The 18,833-nt window shown below is 42.8% G+C and overlaps 1 protein-coding gene across 2 annotated transcripts; it reads left to right on the top strand.

Annotated features, from left to right (window-relative positions):
- The first annotated feature begins 10 nt into the window (after positions 1-10).
- LOC139564749 (melanoregulin-like) lies at positions 11-5,863 on the top strand. Of its 2 annotated transcripts, none has more exons than XM_071384522.1 (6): positions 11-143; positions 262-361; positions 3,140-3,302; positions 3,645-3,735; positions 3,990-4,153; positions 4,615-5,863. In XM_071384522.1, exons 2-6 carry the CDS (start codon positions 267-269, stop codon positions 4,837-4,839), a joined length of 738 nt encoding a protein of 245 aa, XP_071240623.1. In that variant the 5' UTR covers positions 11-143; positions 262-266; the 3' UTR covers positions 4,840-5,863. The 2 variants fall into 2 exon arrangements, with proteins under 2 accessions (XP_071240623.1, XP_071240624.1); XM_071384523.1 differs by having other exon boundaries at positions 37-143; positions 265-361.
- Positions 5,864-18,833: the final 12,970 nt, after the last annotated feature.

The following is an 18,833-nucleotide window of genomic DNA, read 5'->3' as shown; positions in this document are numbered from 1 at the left end:
CTACACCACTGGGTCACCTATCCTCAGCAGGGAACTGGTAGACAGAAAGAGGTGGATATAGTGTGTTGGACCAACTTTACTGGTTGGAGAGGATTTTTTTCCCCTTCTTACCTGTCCTGTACCTGGATAGGACTTGAGAAACGGTAGCGTATACCCTCTCTTGTCTGAAGAGTTTAACCATATCTGGACACTAGACCTTATCTGGACCTCTAACTGCTCTCACGCTATCTTCCACCGCTCTACTTCCCTCTCTCTCTCCAGCAGAGATGGGGGCTGCCTTCAAGAGGTTCTGTGCTCGGTTCTGTTGCTGCTGCTGCATTAGCGATGATGAAAGTGAGGAGGAGAAGGAGCCTTTAATCAGGTATACAATCCATGACACTGCGATACACTGACATATAAACTTATCAACATGACAACCCATGACACCCCAACATACTGACATACAGACTTATCACCATGACAACCCATGACACCCCGACACACTTACATATAGACTTATCACCATGACAACCCATAACACACTGACATGCACACTTATCACCATGACAACCCATGACACCCCAACACACTGATATACACACTTATCACCATGACACCCCGACACACTTACATATAGACTTATCACCATGACACCCCAACACACTGGCATCCACACTTATCATGACAACCCATGACACAGTGACATACACACTTATCACCATAACATACATACTTATCCCCATAACAACCCATGATACAGTGACATGCACACTTATCACCATGACAACCCATGACACCCCAACACACTGGCATACACACTTATCATGACACCCCATGACACAGTGACATACATACTTATCCCCATGACACACTGACATACATACTTATCACCATGACAACCCATGACACCCTGACATACATACTTATCCCCATGACACACTGACATACATACTTATTCCCATGACACACTGACATACATACTTATCACCATGACAGCCCATGACACCCTGACATACACACTTATCACCATGACAACCCATGACATCCAAACACACTTACACCACAGGAGGCTGCTGAGGGGAGGATGGCTCATAATAATGACTGGAATGGAGCGAATGGAATGGCATCAAACCATGTGTTTGATGTGTTTGATACCATTCCACCTATTCCGCTCCAGCCATTACCATGAGCCCGTCCTCCCCAATTAAGATGCCACCAACCTCCTGTGACTTACACACACTTATCAAGACACACAACATGATGCTTAATAAACAAACAATGTCACAATTCCTCATGTGATTTCTCACCCTCATGTCTCTCCACACCAATCCATAGATTTGAGTGACAGTTGAAGTCGGAAGTTTACATACACCTTAGCCAAATACATTTAAACTCAGCTTTCACAATTCCTGACATTTAATCCTAGTAAAAAAGTCCCTGTCTTAGGTCAGTTAGGATCACCACTTTATTTAAGAATGTGAAATGTCAGAATAATAGTAGAGAGAATGATTTATTTCAGCTTTTATTTATTTCATCACATTCCCAGTGGGTCAGAAGTTCACATACACTCATTTAGTATTTGGTAGCATTGCCTTTAAATTGTTTAACTTGGGTCAAACGTTTCGGGTAGCCTTCCACAAGCTTCCCACAATAATTTGGGTGAATTTTGGCCCATTCCTCCTGACAGAGCTGGTGTTACTGAGTCAGGTTTGTAGGCCTCCTTGCTCGCACACGCTTTTTCAGTTCTGCCCACACATTTTCTATAGGATTGAAGTCAGGGCTTTGTGATGGCCACTCCAATACCTTGACTTTGTTGTCCTTAAGCCATTTTGCCACAACTTTGTAAGTATGCTTGGGGTCATTGTCTATTTGGAAGACCCATTTGCGACCAAGCTTTAACTTCCTGACTGAGGTCTTGAGATGTTGCTTCAATATATCCACATAATTGTCCGTCCTCGTGATGCCATCTATTTTGTGAAGTGCACCAGTCCCTCATGCAACAAAGCTTCCGCACAACATGATGCTGCCAACCCCGTGCTTCACGGTTGGGATGGTGTTCATCGGTTTGCAAGCCTCCCCCTTTTTCCTATAAACATAACGATGGTCATTATGGCCACACAGTTCTATTTTTGTTTCATCAGACCAGAGGACATTTCTCCAAAAAGCACGATCTTTGTACCCATGTGCAGTTGCAAACCGTAGTTTGGATTTTTTTATGGCAGTTTTGGAGCAGTGGCTTCTTCCTTGCTTGAACAGCCTTTCGGGTTATGTCGATATAGGACTCGTTTTATTGTGGATATAGATACTTTTGTTTGTACCCGTTTCCGCCAACATCTTCACAATGTCCTTTGCTGTTGTTCTGGGATTGATTTGCACCAAAGTACTTTAATCTCTAGGAGACAGAACACGTCTTCTCCTTCCTGAGCGGTATGACGGCTGCGTGGTGTCATGGTGTTTATACTTGCGTACTATTGTTTGTACAGATGAACGTGGTAACTTCAGGCGTTTGGAAATTGCTCCCAAGGATGAACCAGACTTGTGGAGGTCTACACCACGACAATTGGAGGTATACACCTCAATTCTTCTGAGATTTTGGCTGATTTCTTTTGATTTTCCCATGATGTCAAGCAAAGATGCACTGAGTTTGAAGGTAGGCCTTGAAATACATCCACAGGTACACCTCCAATTGACTCAAATGATGTTAATTAGCCTATCAGAAGCTTCTAAATCCATGACATCATTTTCGGGAATTGTCCAAGCTGTTTAAAGTTACAGTCAACTTAGTGTATGTAAACCTCTGACTTGTAAGTGAAATAAACAATTATTGGAAAAATGACTTGTGTCATGCACAGAGTAGATGTCCTAACCGACTTGCCAAAACTATAGTTTGTTAACAAGAGTGGTTGAAAAACTATTTTTAATGACTCCAACCTAAGTGTATGTAAGCCTCCGACTTCAACTGTATGTCATGCTCTCCATCCATAGCCCTCAGATTGAGTCACACTAGTGTAATACACAGGTGTGGAACCAACAAACAACGATCCTCTCTATATCTATCGAATTGATAACAGCTTCACAGTCATCCCGATGTTCCCCTTATAGACCATGCGCGTCTGTGTTCGTTTGTGTGTGTGAGTGTCTATTTGTCTATTTGTTTCAGTCCTGACACTTTGGAGTACTTTGACCGCGAGGCGAAGAAGCGAAGGGAACAGGAACAGAACCTGTGGAGTGAGCCAGGCGACCCGAGCCACTCAGAGAGAGACGATGACCGGATCCTGTACAACCTCATCCAGAACAGGAACCAGACACGCAGGGGCTCGCTGGTACTAGAGGGGGGACCCAGGGAGGGGGACAGGGGACACTTACTGTATGACAACAGAGAGTTTGGGTTCCTAAGAGGTACCCACTGGGCACACACTGGTTGAATCAACGTTGTTTCCACGTCATTTCAATTAATTTTATGTGCTCTGGTATAATGTAGGCCTACATTATCCAACTGGGTACCATGCCTGTCCAACAACAACTTTGTTGTGTCCTGTTTGTTGGGTGAATGTGCTGCTATCTCACAGTAGGTTTACTCTAGTTCATTGACCTGTGTTTGTGGTGATAGTTGTGGACTAGGTTAATATTGTTCGTATGTAACCCTGCACCCTTTCCCTCTGTAGGCGCACCGGCGTCTGAGTGTGGACATTGAGGGTATGAGAGATCTGCGTCGGGAGGTCAGGGACAAGTGGAAGATGATCCTGGAGAATTTAGGTGAGAGAGAACAAATTGAAGGGTAAAATGAGGGTGATAGAGAACAAATGGAAGGGTAAAATGAGGGTGACAGGGAACAAATTGAAGGGTAAAATGAGGGTGACAGGGAACAAATGGAAGGGTAAAATGAGGGTGACAGGGAACAAATTGAAGGGTAAAATGAGGGTGATAGAGAACAAATGGAAGGGCAAAAGGAGAGAAAGACAAAATTAATCTAATCTAATCTCAGCAACCGTGAACTCTCATTGGCTCAGGGTTCATGGCGGAGGCGGAGTCTCTGCTGACGGTGTCTGCCAGTGCGTCGTATGACCGTATGAAGAACGCCTCGGCGTCACGCACACTACTGCACACGCTCCACTCTGAGACGTCTATCTTCAACACCCGGGAGGCCCCACCTGAGAGATACCTCTTCATCCTGGTGAGAACAGAAACTAACAGAGGAGAGGGACATTTAGTATTATGGTTATAATGTCTTTCACTTCCTTCTCCAAATCACTTCCTGTTTGATGATGATGACTCTTATACCTCCCCTCTTCCTCTGTTTACTCTTTCTTCCTTCCCTCTTTGGGTCTTTTCTCTTCTTCCTTCACACTTTTTTTTTTCACCCTCTCCATCTTCCTCTCGCTTTCCCTCCTCTCTCCATCTTCCTCTCGCTTTCCATCTTCCTCTCGCTTTCCCTCTCCCTCCTCTCTCCATCTTCCTCTCTCTTTCCCTCCTCTCTCCATCTTCCTCTCTCTTTCCCTCCTCTCCCCATCTTCCTCTCTCTTCCCTTCCTCTCTCCATCTTCCTCTCTCTTCCCCTCCTCTCTCCATCTTCCTCTCTCTTCCCTTCCTCTCTCCATCTTCCTCTCTCTTCCCCTCCTCTCTCCTTTTCATATAGGATCGTCTCATATACCTGGATGCTGCTGAGGACTTCTTGGCGAAGGCTAGACGCTTCTACCCCAAGCGTGATACTGATGATGAAGATGAGGACAACCCATTAGCAGTCAACCTGCCGTTGCTACTGGCCAGAGTGAACCGCACCATGAACAGAGAAGGGAGCGACGATGAGGACAAGAGGCTGGATGAGGAAGATGGGAGCGGAAGAGAGGAGGATAACTTCTAGACGGAACAGGAGCTGCAATGACCTCAGACAGTAGACAGGGGGCAGTAGTTAGTTGTTTATGTTGCAGAGTTGGGAGTATACAGTGCTAGGATGTCTGATTCTGAATATACTCTGTTGAAAATACTCTCCCAATTTGCACTAACACTAGGGGCTCTATTCAATCTGTGTTGCTGAAGTGTTACAGATTGTGCGATAGAAATGTTAAGGTCATTTCTGACTGAACCGACATGTGCAGTGTTTACCGTGTATGCGGTCTCTGCTAACACGGGAACTTTGCCTTTACATTTCAATCACTCTGTAACGCTGCACTTCTGCAATACAAATTGAACAGAGCCCTAGGTTTGAACAAAAAAAATACAGCTTTCCTTTCACCTCATCAGAACCATGATCCAATATGATTCTGTTTTTCTTATTTTTCTGTTTAGGCAGACTTAGCTGGGTCTCAGGTATATTAGGGAGAGTTTTGGAGGTTATCACCCTGCCATTTTTTAATCAATCAGACAGTGTTAGTTACCCAACTCCCTGGGTCTGTTCATTATTGGTCTCCGCCAGGGAACACAGTGGACACAGTTAACACAGCACTGAACCCCGTAGGGCACAGCTGTCCTGTTCCACATCAGCACTTTGTCTCATGATTATCAGCACTTGTTTTATCTAGTCACAAGACAGTCTTTTAAAACCACTAGTTAAGATTACCTTGGAATAAATGTGTGTTAAACTAATTAAATCATTTGAGTTGTCCATTTATTTAACGGACCATGCTTATCAAGAGGTACTAGTGTATTTTTGTTCATGAAGTTTACAGAGATGAGTTTAGTAACAAAATGACTCAACTTTGAATGGGTGTGTGTGTCTGTGTGAACAGTGGAGGTTGCAGTATGTGGGTATCTAATGGTCACTTTAAGTACATGTCAAGATTGTGAGAGCGTTTGGGATGTTTTGGTGAGTTGAAGGGGATGCAGCATGTGTCTTATGTTCTATTGTAAAGTTGATTTGGAAAATAAAGTGGCAACCTGATACTGCAGACCAAGTTGTGTGTGTGTGTGTGTGTGTGTGTGTGTGTGTGTGTGTGTGTGTGTGTGTTTGGCAAGGTTAATGTGTCCACGGGGAGCTCTAAACTCCCTGTCACATGTCGGCATGGTGTGGTCACAGCTCCAACACTGTGGCTCACCCATGCCTGCTGTGAGCCACGCCCCACAGAGATAGCCTCTGACCTGGCCCAATCTGGCCTGTCCTGGGCGTGCTCGTCCCTCTGGGTCCACAGGGGGTGTGTGGATGAGGATGTTGATGATTTGATGGTCAGCTGTCTGTAATGTTACGTGAGAATGACACTGGTGAGGGTACATCTCTCAACAGGGCAGCAGCATGTTTCTTAAAACATAGACAGTGGCATCATGCCCATAGGGGGAACAAAGGCACACTCCCTCAGATTTGTCCTGTTTTGACATTTTTCAGATGTTAAATGAATTACTCAACTTCATTTTTAAGCCCACATTTTATAATTATTTTATATATACAGTGGGGAGAACAAGTATTTGATACACTGCCGATTTTGCAGGTTTTCCTACTTACAAAGCATGTAGAGGTGTGTAATTTTTATCATAGGTACACTTCAACTGTGAGAGACGGAATCTAAAACAAAAATCCAGAAAATCACATTGTATGATTTTTAAGTAATTAATTAGCATTTTATTGCATGACATAAGTATTTGATACATCAGAAAAGCAGAACTTAATATTTGGTACAGAAACCTTTGTTTGCAATTACAGAGATCAGACGTTTCCTGTAGTTCCTGACCAGGTTTGCACACACTGCAGCAGGGATTTTGGCCCACTCCTCCATACAGACCTTCTCCAGATCCTTCAGGTTTCGGGGCTGTCGCTGGGCAATACGGACTTTCAGCTCCCTCCAAAGATTTTCTATTGGGTTCAGGTCTGGAGACTGGCTAGGCCACTCCAGGACCTTGAGATGCTTCTTACGGAGCCACTCCTTAGTTGCCCTGGCTGTGTGTTTTGGGTCGTTGTCATTCTGGAAGACCCAGCCACGACCCATCTTCAATGCTCTTACTGAGGGAAGGAGGTTGTTGGCCAAGATCTCGCGATACATGGCCCCATCCATCCTCCCCTCAATACGGTGCAGTCGTCCTGTCCCCTTTGCAGAAAAGCATCCCCAAAGAATGATGTTTCCACCTCCATGCTTCACAGTTGGGATGGTGTTCTTGGGGTTGTACTCATCCTTCTTCTTCCTCCAAACACAGCGAGTGGAGTTTAGACCAAAAAGCTCTATTTTTGTCTCATCAGACCACATGACCTTCTCCCATTCCTCCTCTGGATCATCCAGATGGTCATTGGCAAACTTCAGACGGGCCTGGACATGCGCTGGCTTGAGCAGGGGGACCTTGCGTGCGCTGCAGGATTTTAATCCATGACGGCGTAGTGTGTTACTAATGGTTTTCTTTGAGACTGTGGTCCCAGCTCTCTTCAGGTCATTGACCAGGTCCTGCCGTGTAGTTCTGGGCTGATCCCTCACCTTCCTCATGATCATTGATGCCCCACGAGGTGAGATCTTGCATGGAGCCCCAGACCGAGGGTGATTGACCGTCATCTTGAACTTCTTCCATTTTCTAATAATTGCGCCAACAGTTGTTGCCTTCTCACCAAGCTGCTTGCCTATTGTCCTGTAGCCCATCCCAGCCTTGTGCAGGTCTACAATTTTATCCCTGATGTCCTTACACAGCTCTCTGGTCTTGGCCATTGTGGAGAGGTTGGAGTCTGTTTGATTGAGTGTGTGGACAGGTGTCTTTTATACAGGTAACGAGTTCAAACAGGTGCAGTTAATACAGGTAATGAGTGGAGAACAGGAGGGCGTCTTAAAGAAAAACTAACAGGTCTGTGAGAGCCGGAAATCTTACTGGTTGGTAGGTGATCAAATACTTATGTCATGCAATAAAATACAAATTAATTACTTAAAAATCATACAATGTGATTTTCTGGATTTTTGTTTTAGATTCCGTCTCTCACAGTTGAAGTGTACCTATGATAAAAATTACACACCTCTAAATGCTTTGTAAGTAGGAAAACCTGCAAAATCGGCAGTGTATCAAATACTTGTTCTCCCCACTGTATATATAGGGGACACACTGACTGGACCAGGCAAAGAGTACCCCCCTCTATTCCCCAAGTAAGTTGTTCCTTCCAAGTTGCACAGAGCAAAGAGATGCCTAGACAAGATGCTAGATATTCTAGAGTCTAATTGTTGCAGTATTGTCAGTGGAGGAGAGAGAGAGTGTAGAGTGACACTGGATTTTAGCTGCCAGTGATGGGCAGGAGGTATGTTTGTAAATTAATTTAATCAAGCTATGTGGCCTATGGATTCCTTCTTGATGAATAAATAAAACAAAAATGTTTTGCTGTTTCTCTGTAGTACTTAATTTGATTACTCTTTTGATGTTGATAATTTTCCTGCACGGCAGGAAAGGCTTCTAAAGTTCGTAATTTCCACTTTGAAATTTCAGACTTGACTTGCCCTAATGAAAAACGATTCAACCCCTAATCCACATAATACATTTACATTTCCTGTTGCTCAGGAATATATTCCTGCTGTAGCAGACTGGTTCAAATTAAGATCCTACATCCGACAGCCACCTATCAATTTTATGAAGTTGGAAATTCATAGACAGAGCTATACATGCAAAGATTGACAGACATTTAGATTGTTCTTTAAAAGAATCGAATGACAATAAATAGATACACAATTGACTAAAATGTATCTAATTCTTTATGACACTATATACCAGTGTGCCAGTTGTACTTAACTCCTAAGGCATAAAAGTTCTTAAAGAATCAATGTCCATCGTTCATTTAAATGACAATTGAACAGGTAAAGCGATATAGATATATTTAAAAGCTGTTCCCTCCCTCCCTCCCTCCCTCCAGCAGCTGAGGCTAACTGTATAGTTATGTAACAGAGAGAGAGTGCCCTGGCACTGTGTAGCGGGCTGCCAGGGGACAGAATGATCATCCTGCCAGGATCACCTTATCACTGTTCTCCCTTAGGGAACTTCGACACCGAAGGCCTCATTAGAATAGTGATGTGACAATTAATCCATGAATAGAGGAACTTTGAGTACCCATGCGGGTGCCTATCACACTTACTGTCAGGCAGCTGCGTCCCTGCCAGACATGTGACTTGTGTTGTTGTTGTGTGCTTAAAGGCCCAACGCAGCCATTTTTTTTCAATATCTAAGCATTTCTGGGATACAATTAAGTAACTTGCTGTGATTGTTTTCAATTAAAATGGTAAAAAGTCAACAACAAAAAGCTTCTTAGCAAAGAGCAATTTCTCAAGCAAGACTGTCTGGGAGTGAGGAAAGGAAATCTGAAAACTAGCTGTTATTGGCAGACAGGTTTGGAACGCTTTATTTTTGGTCTATCAACTAATTTAGCACCTGGTGATGTCAGGCGCTCACAGGCCAGGGGTCAATGTTACTGTAGTAGGTTTTTTTTTCTCTCGCTTTGGTGGAATTTTCACAAGTATGTTGTACATTTTCACAATTCTTAGTACAAAACTCAAAACAGATCATCAAGTAAGTCCGTTGTTTCAAGCTCTAAGCACATTTTCAACTGACTAAGTACAACACATAAAATCACACGGTCACTTTTTCACCAAACTCAATGTTTCACATTGCAATACATGTTCATACAAAGTAATTGCCTTTCACAATGCAATGCTCACACTACTTTTGATATGATTCTTTACATTTTACATTTTACATGTACATTGGTTTGTCTACAGATTTTGAGAGCTGCATCATGAAAATGTATGGCTGTAAAGTAGAGACATAAAAAGTGTAATATATTTAAGCAATAAGGTCAGAGGGGGTGTGGTATATGGCCAATATACCACGGCTAAGGGCTCTTCTTATGCACGACGCCACGCCATGCTCTTATCAACTGAGCCACATACAGGACCACTACAATACATAAGTTCAATACAATGCTGTAAAATACAATACACAATTACAATCCCCACGAGCGTACCACCCTCCTTCATGCCATGGAGGAGGCATACAATGATTTCAATCCAGACCTATGTCAGGCTTGGATTCGCCATGGATTCCAATTTTTACTGCGATTCCGATGAGAACCTAGGGCCAAATGTTCCAGGCAGGATTTATGCAAACTAGTGCCTGCTAAACATGATGTTTATTTCATTTCTTTCATTTGACTACATTGTGAAATATGCCTTCAATGATCACACCTTTGATCACACATGGGATATAAATTATGAACATTTTATGTTCAGTCAATTTCTATGGGTAGTACAAGTGTATTGCCTAATGTGAAAACAGTGTACATTAAAACTGTAATTTACAGTACTGTAGCATACTACATTCAAAAGGGCAATTTTTAAACATGTATCTTACATTTTTTGTTGTTGGATTCACTGGTAGTTAAAATAACTACATTGAGAAGATATTATTATGTTGTGTTTAGGTGATTAAAACCACTTGATGTGAGTTGGCCTTAAGTAAGGGCTTATCTTTCGTCCCCAATGCATTACGTAATGACTTCGACACCACAAAAGAGTTTCAGAAATTATTTTGTACGTTGAGACTTAGGGTGTCACGCCTGCCCCCGCTCCCCCACCCTGTCGCTCGAAGGCGCCAGGCTCCCCAGCATTATGCACTCCTGCCACCATCATTACGCACACCTGCCTTCCCCCATCACGCGATTATTGGACTCACCTGGACACAATCATAACCTCCCTTATATCTGGCTGGTATTCCTGGCTTCAGCATTAATTGTCATTTGCCGTTGTTTACCCGTGTGCTGACGCTGTTCCTGTTTTGTTACCGGTCTGTTCCCAAATTTTTTTTGACTCCCCGTACCTGCTTCTCATCTCCAGCGTCGGTCATTACAGAATGCTGAAGCCATCATACGAAGCATCGGGGAGTGCTGGCGTTCCGGGTGGTGGTGATGTTGGGTCCAGGGTCCGCCACCGATGGAACCGGGGGTACCTAAGCCAGCTTGTCGGGCTATCACACCCTAGCTGGCTCGAGAGGTTCGTGCCCCGGTTGGCTCGGAAGGCGCCCATCCTACATCGGGCCTCAGCCGGATCGTCAGGTTTTTACATCCAGCCGGCTCGTGAGGCTGCTACGCCTCCGCCGGATCATCGGGCTTCCACGCCTCAGCGCGATCGACATGCTTTCACACCCCAGCCAGATTGTCGGGCTCCCATGCCTCAGCCGGTTCGCCAGGCCCCCATGCCCCAGCCGGCTCACCAGGCTCCCATGCCTCTGCCGGTTTCCCTGGAGTTTACGCCCAGCCGGCTTGTCCAGTGCCTGTGACCCGGCCGGCCCGTCAGGCTCGCCCAGGTGGGACACCGGGTGGTTCCCCTAGAGGGGGGGTACTGTCATGCTTGCTCCCGCTCCCCCCCCCCCTCCCTGGTGCTCGAAGGCACCAGGCTCCCTAGCATTTCGCACTCCTGCCACCATCATACCGGTCTGTTCCTGATTAAATGTTGACTCCCTGCTCCTGCTTCTCATCTCCAGCATCGGTCATTACATAGGGAGTTCTTCTATCCCATAAATGATAACAGTGCAAATGTGAATGTGTTAAGTATGGTTGAGACAAGTGTTCAGGCTATGGGTGACACAATAGAAAATGACGTGTCCCACAGAATGAATACCGCTTTTCGAGACAAATCCACCCTTTGTCCGCCAAGATACAGAAATCCCTCCCAAGAAACATACTACAGATTGGTGGAAAAAGATGTGTCTCAGATTCTGAGTAAGAAACGAGAATACAGAGTCTACAATAATCTCCCTAAAGAACAAAGACAAGCATAGGATGATTTTTTTTAATGATTCCACTTTGATAGGGCGTAATGCTGATGAGGGCGGAGCTGTGGTGTTGTTAAACCGTGATGACTATGTGAATGAGATCCGGGGACAATTGAACAACACCAATTTCTATCAAAAATTGTCACGTGACCCCACACCACTGTTCAAAGATGAGATTCACTGCAAGCTGAAGTCTCTTGTGGAAAGTGGAGACATTATGCAAAAACTAATATGAGTTCATGAAAGTAGACAATCCAATCAGGCGCGGTATTCATGCCTTACCAAAAATCCACAAACGTTTGGATAAGCCACCAGGGAGACCTATTGTGGCCTCCATTGGCTCATTGACTGGAAATATTGCAATGTTTGTAGATTTCTTTCTAAAAACCCAGTGGGGTGTCACTCCCTGGATATGTACGCGATTCTATAGACATGATTAACACCCTCAAGACAATGCACAATATGAATGGGGACATGCTTATGGCTTGCTTTGATGTTTAGTCCCTGCATACTCCATCAGGGAGGCCTAGAAGCCGTGGCACACTGTCTTAGTCAACAACCCACTGGCACACTCCCTAGCGCTAACCGTATTGTTGAACTGGCTGAGATTGTTCTGACCCAGAACTTTTTTATGTTTGAAAATGACATGTTCATTCAACAGAAGGGAACAGCTATGGGTAGTAAAATGGCACCGAATTATGCCAATCTGTATCTGGGTTTGTTTGACAAGAATGTGATTTTTTTCAGCCCTAACAATTCAATCTTGCACCATATCAGGCTCTGGAAATGCTTCATTGATGCCTTATTCCTTACATTCCAGGATCGATTACACTCTGTCATCAATACAAGCAGTGAACATTTGAAATTCACCCTCACCTTTGATGCACATGAAACATGTTTTCTTGACATTTTGATTAACCTCTAGCGGATCGGTGTCCCCCCCACAGGATGGTTGAGCTAATGTAGGCTAATGTGATTAGCATGAGGTTGTAACTAACAAGAACATTTCCCAGGACATAGACATATCTGATATTGTCAAAAATATTAAATTCTTATAAATCTATCTGCACTGTCCAATTTACAGTAGTTATTACAGTGAAATAATACCATGCTATTGTTTGAGGAGAGTGCACAGTTATGAACTTGAAAAGTTATTAATTAGGCACATTTGGGCAGTCTTGATACAACATTTTGAACAGAAATGCTATGGTTCATTGGATCAGTCTAATACTTTGCACATACACTGTTGTCATCTAGAGCCCAAAATATAAATGGTGCCTGGGCTGGAATAATACATTATGGCCGTTCTCTTGCATTTCAAAGACGATGGTAAAAAGAAAAACAAATGCATGTTTTTGTCTTTGTATTATCTTTTACCAGATCTAATGTGTTATATTCTCCTACATTCATTTCACATTTCCACAAAATTGTTTCCTTTCAAATGGTATCAAGAATATGCATATCCTTGTTTCAGGTCCTGAGCTACAGGCAGTTAGATTTGGGTATGTCATTTTAGGCGAAAAAAAAAAAAAGGGTGGATCCTTTAAGTTAAGAGGGGGGTGGCTTTAGCACGGACCTATACAGGAAGCTGACGGACAGGAATTCCCTGTTACGCGGAGACAGCTTTCACCCTACACGCCTAAAAAAGAGCCTCCATACCCCTTCAGCCTATACAGTTGCATACGCAGGATTTGTAGTACACAGAGTGACTATGACAAACAAGCCGACCGTCTGGATGAGCGTATCAGACAGCGGGGTTACCCAGAGGAATGGCTGCATGACGCAAGGGATCGTTATAAAAATAGGACCCAGGATGACATCACCCAAACAACGCGTTCAATGCCTCCTTCAGTGCTCCTCACTTGGTAAACAGTTCGACCACATTATTCAAAAACACTGGCACATCTTGAGCACTGATCCTTAACTGGAAAAGACGTTTAAAGAACCCCCGTGGGCATTCTTCAGACGCGCCCCCAACATCAGTCAAATGGTGGTGAGGTCTGATCTTCTACCAGTGCCACGTAGTACATTCTTAGACAATGTGCCGGACGGTAATTATAGATGTGGCCGATGTACCCAGTGTAACTTTACGAACAATTGCACAATGTTCTATCACCATATAACGGGCAAGGCCATTAAGAAAAAGGGCATCATTAGGGTACTAGCCCCCCTAAGAACAATGTCTAATTGCTGACACAAGAAAGCAACGTTTGGGGGGAAAAAATTGATGAGAAAAAAAATATCCTCTTCAACCTACCCCATAATTTCTAAGCGAAAACAGTTTTTTTTTGCAAGTTTATTACAAATAAAACATTTAAATACCTTATTTACATAAATATTCAGACCCTTTGAGATGAGACACAAAATTAAGCTCAGTTGCATCCTGTTTCCATTGACATCTTTGAGATGTTTCTAACACTTGATTGGAGTTCATCTGTGGTAAATTCGATTGATTGGACATGATTTGGAAAGGCACACACCGGTCTACATAACGTTCCACAGTGCATGTCAAAGCAAAAACCAAGCCATGAGGTCGAAGGAATTGTACGTAGAGCTCCGAGACAGGATTGTGTTGAGGCACAGATCTAAGGAAGGGTACCAAAACATTTCTGTAGCATTGAAGGTCCCCAAGAATACAGTGGCCTCCATCATTCTTAAATGGAAGAAGTTTGGAACCACCAAGACTCTTCCTAGAGCTGGCCGCCCGGCCAAACTGAGCAATCCGGTGAAAAGGAAGGTGACCAAGGGAGGTGGTAAGAGAGGTTACCAAGAACCCGATGGTCACTCTAACAGAGCTCCAGAGTTTTTCTGTGGAGATGGGAGAACCTTCCAGAAGGACAATCATCTCTGCAGCAATCCACCAATCAGTCCTTTATTGTAGAGTGGCCAGACCGAAGCCATTCCTCAGTAAAAAGGCACATGACAGCCCACTTGGAGTTTGCCAAAATGACCTAAAGGACTCAGACCATGAGAAACAAGATTCTCTGGTCTGATGAAACGAAGATTGAGCTCTTTGGCCTGAATGCCAAGCGTCACGTCTGGAAGAAACCTGGCACCATCCCTACGGTGATGCATGGTGGTGGCAGCATCCTGCTGTGGGGATGTCTTTCAGCGGCAGGGAGACAAGTCAGGATAGAGGGAAAGATGAACGGAGCAAAGTACAGAGAGATCCTTGATGAAAACCTAATCCAAAGTCTCAGGCCCTCATACCAGGGTGAAGATTCACCATCCAACAGGACAACACCCCTAAGCACACAGCCAAGACAAAGCAGGAGTGGCTTCGGGACAAGTCTCTGAATGTCTTTGAGTGGCCCAGTCAGAGCCCGGACTTGAACCGAAATAAACATCTCTGTTGATACCTGAAAATAGATGTGAAGCAACACTCCCAATCCAACCTGACAGAGCTTGAAAGGATCTGCAGAGAGGAATGGGAGAAACTAGATGTGCCAAGCATGTAGTGTCATACCCAAGAAGACTCAAGGCTGTAATCCCTGCCAAAGGTGCTTCAACAAGTACTAAGTAAAGGGTCTGAATACTTATGTAAATGTGATATACATTTGCTCAAATTTCTAAAAACCTGTTTTTGCTTGTTCATTGTGGGGTATTTAAGTATTTAAGCATCAGCTGTCAGAGCAGCTTACTGCACCTGTAAACAGCCCATCTGTAAATAGCATTTGCACACACTGTACATAGACTTTTTTTTTCTATTGTGTTATTGACTGTACGTTTGTTTATCCCATGTGTAACTCTGTGTTGTTGTTTTTGTCGCACTGCTTTGCTTTATCTTGGCCAGGTTGCAGTTGTAAATGAGAACTTGTTCTCAACTGGCCTACCTGGTTAAATAAAGGTGAAATAAATAAATAAAAGTATTCCGTGTAGATTGGTTTAGGGGAAAAAGCAGTTAATTAATTTTAGAATAATGTTGTAATGTAACAGAATGTGGAAAAAGTCAAGGGGTTTGAATACTTTCCGAATGCACCGTAGGTCACAAATAAAACTATCTCAATTAAAATTGGAGCACAACTCATGATCCACCTCTTGCATTGCTCCCACCTAATCCAAAGCTATCCATCACTAAGCTATCCATCACTAGTGGAAACATTTACAACTGCAATTAAGGTACTTAATCTATTTAATGTATTTTACCTCAGACGATCTGGTAATAAGGTTGCAAGCTAGCACTCCAAGCAGCTTATGCTACTAGCATTTACTGCTAGTGAAGTTGCTATCTAGCAAGTTAGCCCCCAGGGGCCAGTTACCCCCTAGTAGGGGTGGCGAGTTGCCCCCAACACACTCATCCAACATATTACAAATGATTTAAGGCTTTCCTACTTGTATATTTAAACTCAATTATCGATCTAACTTCATCTACAACCTTTTCAAAATGTCAACTTTTTTTATCAACTTACCACAGTAAATGTTAGCCAGCTAGCTAGTTAGCGTAAGCTGCTAGGAGTGCTAGTTAGCAACCTTATTACCAGATCGTCTGAGGTAAAATACATTAAAAAGCTAACGTAAAAATGAAACAAGCTCTGAAAACAAGAATAGCATAACACAGGAGTATTATCAGTACCCTTGACCAGAGAAACCCTGTGGTTGTGCATTTCATGGAGGCTCGTCACAACATTAGCTCTCTGAGATACATTGGTATCGTACATGTTAAGACTCCAAGGAGGGGGGGAGATACTGATAATCTATTATTGAGAAGATAATTGTATTTGACTCACAATGTGTGTACCATGTCTCCTAAATGTCTGAACCAAGAGTTTGATATCAGACCATTTCTTACTTGAATATGTCACTTTGATTTGTCTTGCATTTGTCTTGCAGTCTCCTACTTAGTCATTTTGTAAATATATATTATTTTCTGTAACTACTACATGTACCCATCTCATTGATATCGAATTATTAGAGATACACAAATAGTTTTTGCACCCACCATGCATCATATGCTTAGTGGTCATGTGAGGTGAAATTTGTATATTTTGGGATGTGAGCGTTCAGTTTGTTTGTTTGTCCTGACGAAGATCCGTTTCGGGAACGAAACGTTGTCAATAAAGCGGTGAATTGGGAGCTTTAACAATGTGCGGGCCTTCTTGTTCTTTACTTGCATTACAAATGTCACCAGTTTGGAGTTTTGTACGAAGAGTTTTTCAAATTCACCATATATTAGTGAATATAGCACCATAGCGATAAAAAAAAGCTGTAACACTGACTCATATGACAGTCACTAATGTACTGTATGTGCTAGGTGAATGAGTTAAAAAATATATAATGATTATCTTATCAAATGTCTAAACAGATACTGAGTGATTATCTTATCAAATGTCAAAATGTATTTAGTTCTGTTTTTTGAAAAGGAGAATGATCTCACTGCAGAAGTATGCCACGAGACGTACTAGGTTTCTGCATTTGGAATCCTGAACTGAAGTGACATTTTATGGTTGTCATGGCTGCATGACACATAGTGTGTGAGTGCGTGTGTGCGTCTGCAATGTGATATCTTACATACATTGATTGTGTCATTACGGTACATGTCTTAGACGTGAGAATAGGAATATATTGCTGTACTTAGGGGACATTGTCATGAGGTTTTGTTTGAGGACATTTAAACTAAATGAAGTACATGAGCATATTAATTGAAACAAATAAGTCATAACTAATGCATAACCTAATGTTGAGGGAGAGTAACAAATCCAATACTTTCTAAGTTTTCGTATTATCCGATAACTATGCAGCTGTGTAAAATATTGTACATTGAAGAATAGATTCATATCTAGTTCCAATATTAATTTGAAAGCAAAGGATACATGTATAACTTTATATGTATTCTTGCTATGCAGGTGTTATATATTGGATGACATCAGTGCCTGATGCGGAAGAGTTAGTCATTGAGAGAATGGCTGGTAGTGACACAGAGGCGACATTGCATGTGTGCGTGTGTGTTTTGTTTGTGTGTGTTTTGTGTGTGTGCGTGAGAGAGAGAGAGAAAATCTTTAAGACTGTAACCTGAGAGACTCTTGGCTGGAGTGGGTCTCTGTCATCAGACTAATAAATCAGAGATAGAAGTCACAGTCCATGACAGACGAAACACTGCTACAACACAGCTAATAAGCCCGATAACAGATTCACAAGGTACTGTACTCCAGGCAAATAAAAATGACTTGTGTTTTACTGACCGTAGTTTATACAAAACAAGAGTTGGTCCCTTGGTCAATGCCTTGGCCTGGTATCTGTTCCGTAGCACGTATAGCCTTGCTTTATCCAAAACAGACTGACCACCTGCCTACAGAACATCACCTTTGATCTTGAGTCTCTAAAAGGAACTGTTACCCCAAATATCGCAAGGCCGTACATGCCAGGGCTCTCCAGGGTTACCGAAAGAGACAACCCTAAACCCTGCAGTTTCACACTGCTAACTACCAAGATAACTGTTAGTTTCACACTGCTAACTACCAAGATAACTGTTAGTTTCACACTGCTAGCTACCAAGATAACTGTTAGTTTCACACTGCTAGCTACCAAGATAACTGTTAGTTTCACACTGCTAACTACCAAGATAACTGTTAGTTTCACACTGCTAACTACCAAGATAACTGTTAGTTTCACACTGCTAGCTACCAAGATAACTGTTAGTTTCACACTGCTAGCTACCAAGATAACTGTTAGTTTCACACTGCTAACTACCAAGATAACTGTTAGTTTCACACTGCTAACTACCAAGATAACTGTTAGTTTCACACTGCTAACTACCAAGATAACTGTTAGTTTCACACTGCTAGCTACCAAGATAACTGTTAGTTTCACACTGCTAGCTACCAAGATAACTGTTAGTTTCACACTGCTAGCTACCAAGATAACTGTTAGTTTCACACTGCTAACTACCAAGATAACTGTTAGTTTCACACTGCTAACTACCAAGATAACTGTTAGTTTCACACTGCTAACTACCAAGATAACTGTTAGTTTCACACTGCTAACTACCAAGATAACTGTTAGTTTCACACTGCTAACTAACAAGATAACTGTTAGTTTCACACTGCTAACTACCAAGATAACTGTTAGTTTCACACTGCTAACTACCAAGATAACTGTTAGTTTCACACTGCTAACTACCAAGATAACTGTTAGTTTCACACTGCTAACTAC

Source organism: Salvelinus alpinus, chromosome 36 (genome assembly GCF_045679555.1).
Source record: "Salvelinus alpinus chromosome 36, SLU_Salpinus.1, whole genome shotgun sequence".
NCBI classification, from domain to species: Eukaryota; Metazoa; Chordata; class Actinopteri; order Salmoniformes; family Salmonidae; genus Salvelinus; species Salvelinus alpinus.
This window is presented reverse-complemented; position numbering and strand designations above follow the sequence as displayed.